General features: G+C 39.8%; 1 protein-coding gene across 4 annotated transcripts in view; it reads right to left on the bottom strand.

Annotated features, from left to right (window-relative positions):
• Positions 1–12,686, bottom strand: part of GALNT9 (polypeptide N-acetylgalactosaminyltransferase 9) — a 238,452-nt gene that overhangs the window by 182,602 nt on the left and 43,164 nt on the right. For 3 of the 4 annotated variants that reach the window (XM_074973032.1, XM_074973030.1, XM_074973031.1), the window contains exon 2: positions 11,574–11,754. In XM_074973032.1, the coding sequence (XP_074829133.1) occupies positions 11,574–11,754 (181 nt within the window). Of the gene's footprint in view, positions 1–11,573; positions 11,755–12,686 lie in introns of those variants that run through there. The other variant, XM_074973033.1, reaches the window with a different exon arrangement.

Below are 12,686 nucleotides of genomic sequence, written 5' to 3'. Positions count from 1 at the left end.
CCAGCATAAAGGATCAGGATTTCAAATCACAACCGAGAAAACAGCGTCACCTCACCAGAATTATGCAAAACCATTTCTGAAAGTTCTGCTACCACCCACAAGCCCATAATGTTCAGCTACAGCAGGACAAGAGAAAATTGCTTACAGAGACTACAGCAAAAGTGGGCTGACAGTTCTGCAGTATCTGACACATGAGCCCCTCTTGGACTGTACGAACACTGGCCCATGAGAAGTGTTCCTTGTTTAGCTTGACTGAGGCTACAGTTCCTATGGAAGAAAAACTCCTTTTGTTTTAAAATAGTAATAGTTCTCTTTTCCAACTCCAAGAAAACTACCGTGACTCTCAAAACTTTACTTGGATTCATTAGAAAGAGCAATTGTGTCTTTAAGACACTCATGCAGTAGCAGGTCACACTCAACAATACAGAGCATGAGAGTGAATAAGGGGAATTAAGGATGCAAAAGGCCTCTTTGGTCAACTGGTTCATACCTGTCCATTGAAAGATTGTCAGTGTAGTATATTATCTAGTGCTGATTCCAGTTTTCTATAGTGCAAGCCTCTTCCCCAATTTCTCCAAGGAGGCAATTCCATTCTTTAATAGATCTCGTTAGTAGAAAACTTCCCTTAGGTTTTCTTTCATACTTTTGTCAACATCTCTTAACTCAACATTTTGTGTAGCAGCTACTGTTTACTCTCAGGACTGGGCATACCGAGGTCTCCTGTGCTTGTAGGCTATCCATCACATCACACAAACTTTCTGGAGCGGGCAGAGCACAGGGAAGAATATCTAACTGTAATGTGTTTAAACACAATGTTGAAATCAACTAAGAATGAGATTCCAGGTTTCCTGCCTACTCAAATGCAGCAACTACTACATCTACACTTACCAGAGCTAACAGTCACGCAGAATTTGGCTTTCACAATTAATATACAGTAAGACACTGCAAACACGTAACAAGGGGGAAATTGTTGCATATGAATGTAGAATGGGTTTTTGGAGAAGTGCATTCATTTTTATGATTCTGTTTAAGTTGGATTTGCCAGTTCTCCTGTCATTATCCCATAGGCCAGTGTTAATAATCAAGATCTATATTATATGCTTTGTGGTATAATTAAAGTCACTACTTAATTAGAAAACCTAGCTAGCGATAAACAATGGGGAATCAATAATGTATCTAATGGGAAAAGCCAGAAAGAACTTTTGTTTTATATCAGAAACAGCTGAGAGCTAATAAGTATACCCAATATTGCTTATGGCTTAGCATTTCTGTGATGTGCAGCCCTACCACAGATCTGATCCTATCATATTTTATAAGCCAAGCAGTGCCAGGCCTGGTGAGGACTTGTATGGAACGTCTCCCTATCTCGTCCAACAAGCCTTGGGATTCTCTATGCATAAGCTACAGGGCAGCCTGTCCAGTGACCTTGTAGGGCAGTGGGGCAGGAAACAACATAGGAAGTGTTCCATATTATTACCCTGGCAAAGACTGAGGTGTCTCATGGTCCCAGGCAGAGCGTCCACATTAATGAGAGCAAGACTGGTTCCTGACTCATTGCCAATGAATAAGGAAGAACGGTCTGATCAGCCAGGGGAGCCTTCCTATAGTCTGGCCCTCTTATTGCCCTGCTGGGAAGATGGGAAAAATGGAGCATATGGTCTGCAGGGTACAAGTGGGGGTGGTAGAGTTGCAGGAATCTAAAGATACCTAAATGTAAGTGGGGGTAGAGGAAGAGGCTTCCCATGGGCTTGCTTAGAGCCTATAGTTGCAAGGAGGGATTGTCTCATGTCCTAATGGTGCATAGGATAGTTGTGTGTACATGAGACTCCTGGACCAGCAGCCCAACTCTTCTCCCAGGTTAACGCAAACCTTGGCTAGAAATGTGTGTGTGAATCATGGAGAGTTTCATGTTCAGAACAAAATGTGAAACAAGGTGAATTTTGCTCCTATTTGGTTTTGCCCTGCTCCAGCTAGGACCCCCTTGCAAGTCAAATAAGAAATGCTTTTCAAAACGCAGCACTAACCCTTTGGGATGCATAGATAGCAGAATAAGTCCAGTTGGCCCAGAGGCAGCAGCATGAGAACGTGTATATTGTCAACTGACATCCCAAATGAGCTGAGTGAGAATTACGAAGCTAAGCACTCTGCACAGTAGTTGTCCAGAACCTTAGCACCCGAAGGATGGAACTAGCAGAGGATCTTACTCAACTCAGCGGCTCTATTCTCTTCTACTCTCAGGCAAGATGGAAAGTCAGATGAAAGCTGGGCAAGATGTACCTATTCAAAAGCCTTGACATCAGTTATGTACACACAATACAATGGGTGGGCAAGCATCCCTGCACTAATGTATCTGGTCTGTATTTGGGGCCAGATCCTCAGCTGGAGTAAATTGGAGCCAATAGACCTATGGTGACTCACATAGCTGAGGATTTGGCCCTTTCTATGTAAATTAGAAAGAGAACAGCCCCACCTATCATAGCTTTTGAAAACAGCCCCATTGGAAAAGCCTTGTTTTAATACTGACACTAACCAAACTACAGATAGGGATGATTCACCCCCCAACTCCTCCTTTGGGGTTTTAGAGATGCTCCCAAAGCAAAAATTCCCTGTACTGTCCTGGCATTAGGAGTATTAAAATCTCTATCAGGACATGGATTTTGAAGCTGGTTGAAACACTTTAATCAGGTCACTTCTCACTCATCTTTTCTCAAACAGAAATCATCCCAATTTGTCATTATCCTCATATGTAATTCTGTCCATTCCATTTTTAATCTTGGACGCTCTGTGCCATATACTCTCTGTTTTAACCAGCTCATATTTGAAGTCAAATAGGTTGGCCAGCACGGGACACTATACTCCAAATGTGGTCTAAGCAATGCTTCATAAAGAGCTAGCAAAATATCCTTGGATTTATGTAGAGCTAGTTGAAAACTTTGACAGAACAGTTTTCCATCAAAAAATGCAATTGAGTCAAAATTGAAAAGTTTTTCAGGAACATGTTCATTCTGATGACTTTTTTTGTTTTGATTAATTTTGTTTTGACTTTTATATTACATTAAAACATTAATTAATTAGTGTGTGTGTATATATATATATATATATATATATAATTTAACAGTATGTGTATTTAATACATACTATTTCATATTTTAATATAAAAATAAAATCTAAACATTTTGATGGTCCCAAATCGAAACTTTTTGGATTTTCGTTTTGAGGGAAATTTCAAAATTTCAGCTTTTTGTTCTGATTCACAATGGCTTTTCTTTTTAATTTCAGAATTTCCCATGGAATGGAAATTCTGGGTCCTGACTAGATCTAGATTTGTGCCAGATTAAGAGTTGTTTCACACTGGGGGATTGTTAATCCTGTACTCTAATCTACACTGCCCAATCTGCACAGAATTTAAAATATGAATTTTAACGTGACCAATCTTAAATCATCTTTCCCCAACCTTTGGGATGGAGACCTGGGGTCACCAGACTATTCCAGAAGCGAAGCATGAAACACTGGAGAACAGTGTGGGTGGAGAAAACTTTATGACATTGGATATGCCCCTCCCCAATAACTGATTTTATAATAGTGGGTAATCTACCCAATGCTCTTTGAAAGCAATTCATCTTCCATCCCTGCTCCGATACATCTTCTAATGCAGATGGCCTCAAGAACTGCTCCCTTGTACAGGCCTTCAGGCAGAAACCCATCGACCAAAACTTCTCTTCTCTTCTCCCATGGCACTCAGATAAGCTGAAAGTGCATAGGTGACTTGCCTCGGTAAAACTATTAATGGACACCCACCACGGTAATACCATGCAGCTATCTTCTGGGTGAGGAACAAGTTAATCATACTTTGTAGGAAAGAGAAAAATGTCTAAAATAAATGTGTGCTCTTGCAGCCATGAAGCTGGAAAGTCTTGAAGGCCTAGAGCACTGAAGGACAATCCCTGATGGAATGGCTGGTTTCTAACAAGAGGCCTCAGAGCTGGCTGATGTTATTAAACTCCTAAATGAAGAAACCAGAGGTCTATTTACTAAGTCTTTCCCCTTGATAGCCCCATTTGATCAATTCCAGAGTCCTTTTGATAGGTAATTAAAAAAGCTTTTCCTAAGGTACAGTGTGCAGTGAACCATTAATTACTTTTCAGAACCCCAGAGATGCAATTCCTTTGCTATTGTGAAGCATTAACAGCAAACAACTAAAATGTCTGCCTCTATAAAAGGGCTGAATAAATTAAAGTAATTTATCTAAGATCTGGTGTTCTCTGCTCTTTGTGGCTGAAAATTTCAGTTCTTTCAGCATTAATAAGTTTGCTCTTTAAGGCTACATTTTCTCAATACAAATATCCATGACCATAACACAAAGAAATATCTTCTTTGGCTGATAGAGCCAATAGACCGAATCCATCTATTAGTGTTATGGCTGTCACTCAGCTATCACAATGTGCTAGGCATACAGTTACACAAAAGAGATCAGTTAAAGTAAGGATCCTCACCTAGTGGCCATAATTTCTTGTAAAAGCCAATTTAGCTCTTATGGAGCTCTAGGATCATACTTTTCTCAAGTGTGTGCGTAATGCACCACAGCAAGTGTTTTTGACAAGAGGGACTATGTGTGGGTGTGGCTAGGTCAGTGGTTCCCAAACTTTAAGAAACCTTTGAACCCTTTTCACTAAAATGTCAAGTCTCGCGAACCCCCTCCTAAAAATGAATATTTCCAGGGATTTTCTCCTTTACCTGAGTATAAATTATAAAAGCAATGATCTTGGAAATATAAAATTTGTTTTTATGACATGCTTATTATTATTACAAACTATTTATTATTAATTATTATTTATCAATACAGTATTTTTTATTACATTATGAAAACAGCAACTCTCTTCCAAGATCTCACTTTCATAGCTTGTATCACTTTGAATAAGCCTGTTATAAGACAAGGTTCCCATGTTTCATCAAGGAGTATCAGCTGTGAAACAGCATGAAGGTATTTAAGAAGCCAACTCAAAGAGTTCCTCCTACATAAGCATTCAGGTCTTGAGCAGTCCAGGCAAACAACGCACGTTACAACAAAGCTTAAACTTGTTCTTCATAATAATTTTAAAAACAACACTAGCAGCCTATTTAATTTTAAAAACAGCAAAAAATATCCACCTCCCTTTCCATTTCTTATAAGGAGTCTTGAAGTTTAAATCTCCTCAGTGTGACAGATATGCTTGCTTTGATCTGCTTAGCTCTTGGAAGTCCAGGGGCTCAGGGCTGCTGGCCCCATGCTGCCTGGGGTCCCTAGGGACAGCTCTGTCCACCATTAGGGAATTTTTTCCCGAGAATCCCGTGTAACATTTCACGAACCCCTAGTTTGGGAACCACTGGGCTAGGTCTACACTAGCAGTTGGGGGTGTGATTCCCAGCTTGAGAAGTCATACTCATGCTAGTTCTTATCACAGTAGCAGTATCGAGCAGCGGCATGGGCTAGCTACCCCAAGTATGCACCCAGAGGGTCCAGGTGGGTTTGCAGATAGCCTGTGCTACCCCAGCTATATTACTATTTTTAGCCAGCAAGCTCAATGAGAGTAACACGAGTACGTTCACGGGAGCTGGGCATCGCACACCCAGCTCTAAGTGTAGACGTAGCCTGTGTGTATTACATAAAAACACCTAGGTTATTTATGTTGCAAAGTCAAGCCCTGGGAAGTTAGGAAATGCTGGACTTACAGTTGCCCGTGCTACCTTAATTTGGGCCCTGTGCATCCAATCTGTGCACTGAATGAGGCAGGAGATGTGTGGGAAAACATAGTATGTGATCATGCATTTGAAGAATTTATCATAATGCATATGCACAAGAAGGAAGAATTAAGATTACCTGAGCAACTGTAAATCTGGCATTTCCTAATTTATCCAGGGCTTGACTTACAACCAAAATAACTTTCTTTTTACATGGTTTTTTGTATGCAGTTTCCTACATGTGGTTCACTTGGTTGAGTTGGTTTTTGTTTTTGTTTTTTAGGAAAAAGGCACAAATTCTGCTGTGCACAGCTGTAAACCCACTTGCCCTATCATGCACAATCAGGAGGGACTGAGCGCTGAACTTTCAGCATTGTAGCACACATGGCTAGCCCTTGAGCTACAGACTAACTACATTAGCCAGTCGCAACAGACAGCTGTTGTCCCAGAAGGGGGTTGTGATGCTGGGACCATGTCCTAGGTCCAGGAGTAGTGGCCTGGCACATCCCAGCCCTCTCTCTCTCTCTACCCCTTCAGCACCTCTGAAAATCAGGCCACTCATATTCAGGTGCCTAAGCCAGGATTTAGGTAGCTAACTTTAGGCACTCATGTTTGAACATTCTGGCTGCAATCTGTATCAAAATTCTACTTGCCCACAGTGATCTGGGGAGCAAGATATCAATGTTTTCATCGGTACACAAAGCAGGAGCTCGAGTAGTGTCAAAAGGCAGCTGTTAGATTTGGAGTCTTCTCATCTAAATGGAAAATGGCCAACACACTGCATAATAACAGTGATTTATCAGAAAGGAGGTGTTGGCCAACTGGACTCTGGTATTTGGTGATGGATGTGGTAGAAGAACATAGATGTTTAGAAAGACATTTTTGACCTTCTTTTCCCCAGGTGAGAAACTTACAGAAGTGTCTTGGAGAAGGGTAAGGAAGACCGAACTGTCATACTCATGGAATATCATGAATCACAGTATTTCCAAACGTGATTTCTCTATTAAACAACATTTTGCCCAGAGAGGTCTCCACACTGTCACTAGTGGCTCATCTAGGTGCTGCCATAGAAGACTGAAGTTTGCCTCCTGTCCATGAGTAAAAATTACAACAGAAGAGCAGAATATTTAAGCATGGCATAGGAAGTTTTGCTAATGCTTTACTGCAGGTGCCCTCTGAAAGGTAAGAGGGAGCAGGAGGTGTAGCATCCTTGTATCACTACTGAGCTGACCCCCTATATGCTGAGACACTTGTCTGCATTATGCTTTTCATAGTAGCAACAAAACTGATAGCTTCCACAATATGTGCTTTTTTGTGCACTGCAACTACACTGAGAAACTGCTGCAAGAAATATAGAGCGAGATGAAGAGGGAACAGAGCAAATATAAACAGAAAAATGCATTAGTCAATAGTGCCCACAGATCAGCCTAGAGGTGAACAACCTGCAGATATTAATAATATACTCAGCAGCAGCAAGAAGCTGTGAATGGGACTGCATGTGGGAGAGCTACATAAACCCTTACTTCCTTCTACATTCCTTCTTCTCTTGGCTTGTGCCTAACATGATGAATAGTGAACATTTCTGAAGTTTCTGTCTGTTTGTATGAAGGGGGATCCAAATAGTTCCACCAGAAGCATTAATTCCTTAGGTATTCACTGCAATAAAAATAATCCTGTGCAACTCATTTGGCATTAATGTGGATTTTATAACTACTTTTATAGGATTTCCACTGGAAATTAGATAGCTAATTGGGACCATTGTTAGCTAACTGGACCATAAGTTTTAAAGCATTACCTTGTTTTTTCACAAATCTAAAAGACATAGAGCACATTACGCTGACAACAACAAGCTGCAAAATGAAATCCCAATTCAGTCCAATGCAAAATGTTTCAGCTGAAAATGTGTGGAAAATCACCCTGAGTCATAATTAATCCATATAATAATTATTATACACCATTTTGCACTTGAAAGTAATATGTAAGTATCCCTTCTGATATTTAACTCTTGCATCCTCCCAGAGCATTAACAGTTCAAAATTGCTAGAACACATAAATTGACTACGAAGGCCTACGAAATTTCCTAAGTGATGGTCAGCAGTCCAACTCCATGTTCATCAGATTTGGTGCAGGTGAAATGCAATGGGAAATCAGACTTCTCAAAATGCTGTTCAAGATCAAATCTAAGTAGCTCATCTAAAAAGTCCATTTAAAAAAACAACCCTGCCTCTGGTGTACGTGGGATACCAAGAGAAGAAAGAGTTGAGATATGTTTCCTACACCATGTTTAGGTCAAAAGGTGATTTTTACTGCAATCAAGGGAACTGTAATTTCAAGAGAACTATTTACTGTAATTAATTCCATTTGGCACATGAAAATAAAATGCCTAAAAAATTGCTGCCTGCTTCTGTGCTGAGTTAGTGTTTCCCCATTTATGGGGACAGGCTGTTTGTCCTTTGAGTTTGAAGGTCTCTGTGACAACAGCGGGTGGAAAAGCAGAGAAATGCAAACATACAGGAAAAGCAGCTTGCTGGCAGGATTACACAGGTTTGCAGATTTCTTTGCAATGGAACGACACTGGGAGTTGCTGCAATTTAGTACACCAGCATTGGTTCCGTCTGGCTGTATGTCTCCTTTGCGAGATATGCCTTTCCTGTTTATTGTATGGATGAAAATGCATCCAGAAAAGCCATTATATCACTGCAAAAGTTTTTTTTTTTTCCTGCTGATAATAGCTCATCTCAACTGATCACTCTCATTACAGCGGGTATGGCAACACCCATTTTCATGTTCTCTGTGTATATATATATCTTCTACTGTATTTTTCACTGCATGCATCTGATGAAGTGGGTTTTAGCCCACGAAAGCTTATGCTCAAATAAATTTGTTAGTCTCTAAGGTGCCACAAGTACTCCTCGTTCTTTTTCCTGATACAGACTAACATGGCTACCACTTTGAAACCCATTATATTGCTGTACATTTACTTAAGGTCTGCTAGGAAGAGTCACAACTAGAATGCTTACCGTATCTCTATACAGAAGATGGACAAAAGTGGTGACATTTACAACAGTTAAAATATAATGAAAGTCAATATTTAAAGCCACAATTTTTCCAAAAGAGCAGTAATATGTGGGAGTTTATCTATTTGCACATTACAAGCTCCACATTTGCATGGGTGAACTGTATTCACATTCATAAATTGGGTATAACAATCCGCACAAAGTCAGTTGATCAAAAATATTCCCAGTTTGCATCCACAACACCTACATGTGTGTGCAAATGTGGGCGTTTGAATGGGCAAAGTGGAGGTTAGACAGGGCAGGAAGGATGGCCTGGAGGGCAGGGCACTGACGTGGGACTTGGGAGTTCTGGGTCCAGTTCTGAGATCAGCCACAGACTTCCTGTGTGATTTACGGGCCTTAATTCTACCCCTGTTCTTCATCTGTAAAAATGGAGATATTTCCCTACAGTCACAGCAATGTTCTGAGGATAAAATCTGTTAATGATTGTGATGGCCACACAGTACAAAGGAAGACAGAGATAAGGAGTCCTTTGGAGTACAAGGTTTTACATAACAATTTAGGATAGGATTTTCAAACCCTCACTTATCACTAATTTCTAATGAGAACTGGGCATCCAACCCCCTTAGTCAGCTTTGAAAATTTCAGTCTTAGTATATGGATGAAACTGCACATCGGTCACACCATAATAGATTTGTTAGGATGCAACATTCATATATAACACTGAACAATGGATAAACCAAGAAAGTAACTCTTGATAGTTTTTGCTCTTGTCCCTTCCTTCATGTTAGTACATGGCTCATGTGGGATACTGTACTTTTGAACGCTTCATGTCAGTGGGTGTTCAAGTGAGAGAATTCCCAAGTGTACCTGGTGTTTAAGTGTTTGTATGTCTGTAGTTGCCAGAATCAAAACAAGGTTGGTTGTGAGAATCACCGTAGAAAAGTCAAATCTAATCAAATTCGCCAACTGAATGGAGGTAGAATCTCCCTCTGATACACACAGATTAAACTCAGCCCTACCACTGAACTTTCACTAATTTTTCAAAGCAAATTCAAACTAAAGGTTTGTTGAGGCTCGGACATGTCTGAATATATATGTTTCCAGGCCTAACTAGAACCACCCCAAGAGTATCGAAATAACACACAGAAAGCAGCTCTCATGGTATTTCAGACATTTAATGAGACAGTATAATCATATGGGAGTCCCAATCAAAATGGGGGCACCCAAAAGGTTTGGATAATCACAGATGCTGATCTGAACCAATGGTCAAAGCTTCTAATTAGAGCTGAGCCAGAGCCAAACTCCAAATTCCAGCATCACCAGCTTGAAATATCCCCACATTTTGAAGATATAGCAGCTAGATCCAAACTTTAGCTTTGGCTTCTTTTCACCTTTTTAGTGCTTCACCCACCCATATTTACTAACTACCTGAGTTTATTAGCTAACAAGAGGCATGACCCAAACCTCAATGAAGTCAAATGAAAGATTCCCATTGACCTCAATGGTGTTTGAATCAGGCTTAATATATAACTTTAGTGGTCACAGGATAATCCCATACTGGAGGGTTTACCCTTTCTCCAGGTGAATCCCATGCTGGATTTTCATCACATGTTGGGTCAGGTGTAACATCTAAGCAATATTCTTCTCTCTCTCTCTCTTTATAATTTATCTAATTTAAGATTACTTTTCCAAACCAAGCATCTGAGTCAGTGAATGCTGAGTTAATGGTTCTGAGACTAGATTGGCATGTAACATCTAAGGGAATCTGTGGGTAGGCTGAAGTTTTATTTTGCTAAATTTAGTTTCTGGCTTCCTAAATTGTCTAAGATCTTTTTGGAATTGTAATTTGCTCATAGAGCTGTTGTGCTTGACTAAACTTTTCTCCTCCCCCTTTTCTCCCCAAGGTACTTTTATTTAACTTCCACTTCTGCCTGGGAACCTGAATGGGGATTTTTAAACAGAAGATTATTATTAGAAATTAATTAACTATTCTTTTCAGTTCTGTCTACTGAGAGCAGCTAAGCATTGCTGCTGATCTTCACTGCATTAAGACATTACTGATTGTCATTCTCAGAATGACTGCAAGAATGACTTTTCTGGAGAATACATAATGATATAAATATGAAAGATTTGAAAGGCACTTAACACAACCTATAATAAATCAGTAAAAATATTAAACATATAATTGCCATGTCAAATGCAGTGTAGACATGTGAAGAATGTGATATTATAGTGCAAATATGCACATTCCACAGACAATAAAAAATCTTAAGTGCATCTCTGACTGTAATTAAAGGCCCCTGCGGTGATAGTCTTACTCCTTGTTTCATCACAATATAGACATGAGTAAATACCCTGCCTCTACAGTTCTTTCATAAGAACACCCCAAGTGCAATTAAACACGAAGCATTTGATGTTTTCAATCTTAAACAATCAGTGTCTACAAAACAGAGCTGTTTCCATTTGTTGGTCCTACCTCATCTTTCATAGTACATGAATCCAACAGGCAGAGAGAGAGGCTCCTGCTGCTAATATCTGAGCTCATTTGGCTGTGGCTAAGGTTTTAGTGAACAATGCTTAGCAAAGCTTGCACTTTGAAGTCATTACTGAACCAAAGGCATGGACGTGCATATTGCGGTATTACTTGTAAGGTTAGCTGACCTGATCTCCATGCTTGAGATCACAATTGGTCTTTATAGTTTTCATTACACTCAGGAGCGTATATCTGGCTAACCTTTCAGTACATTCTGAACATAAGGCATGCATACAGAGCTGCTACCATGGTCAGAGGAACAATCATCACTTGCACTAATAAAAATGTAGGATTCAACTTACTTTTTTGGTCTGTAGTCAGGAATGGACCTATCCAGTGATATCCTGTCGCTGAGCTGGGCATTGTAACCATACTCTTCATATTTAGTCTCAGATTCATGACTGTCATCTCTCAAGGTAGCAGCCATTCCTCCCTGACCCAAGCCTCCTGGACCTTCAACTAGTCCCATGGGCTTGGCTAGACCTAGAAAGAAAACAAAAATGCAATTGAAAGGATAGTATATAGGAGGTAACAACAGGGTTGTGCTTATGTGTTTAGTTTTTTTAAACATTTAAGCAAATAGTAATCTGTTCTGGAGTTTTTATTAAGTAAGCGTACAATGACTGGACAAAGAAGGTGAGGATCAGAGAAAATGTTACCTCTAGGAATACTGGGCTAGATCCTCAGCTGAGGTAATTTAGCATAGGCTCAATTCTTTTTTACTCAAACAAAATGCTGAAAACCCATCCCCACTTGAGATGTTAGCCAATGAATAGTGCACCTGGTATGTTTTATCCACTAATGTAATAATGCTAATTTCAAGAAATCAATTTAAAAACAACAAATATAAACACAGAGAAAAAGAAACCCATCTACAGATACATTGTCAAATGCATCTTCCATGGCAACAGAAACTTAGGTTACTGATGGATTCTAATAAATAATCTCATCACATATCACAAACCTTAATGGTGCGGTTCCATTTTCTGAAGAGCTGCCTATCCATAAGTCATTAAAAGTTATGAACTTATTTATAATAGTCTTCTGGGTCCTGTACAGTAGCTTACAAATAATTCACAACACAGAGCAAAACAATTATAGCTAGAGCTGGTTGACATGTGTCAAATTAAGATGGTTTGAGAAAAAATAGTCAACATTTTCTCTCTCTCTCTCTCTCTCACACACACACACACCAGACAATATTTTTAGTAAGAGGCTGAGGCTATTTCTCCTTCTTCCTTGCACAGGAGTGCAAGGGCTTTGACAATCTTGCCTTTACTATGTAAGAGATGGAACTCTTGGGGATCTCCTTTGTACCTCATTGCTAAGCTCTGCCCTCGTTGTTTATCATAGCACCATCACTGGCACCACAAATCCCTAATTAGAGATCTAAGGTGGACTTACACAACTTGGTA

Source organism: Natator depressus, chromosome 15 (genome assembly GCF_965152275.1).
Source record: "Natator depressus isolate rNatDep1 chromosome 15, rNatDep2.hap1, whole genome shotgun sequence".
Taxonomy (NCBI): Eukaryota; Metazoa; Chordata; order Testudines; family Cheloniidae; genus Natator; species Natator depressus.
Note: the sequence above shows the minus strand (reverse complement) of the source record. Positions and strands in the feature narration are given on the sequence as shown.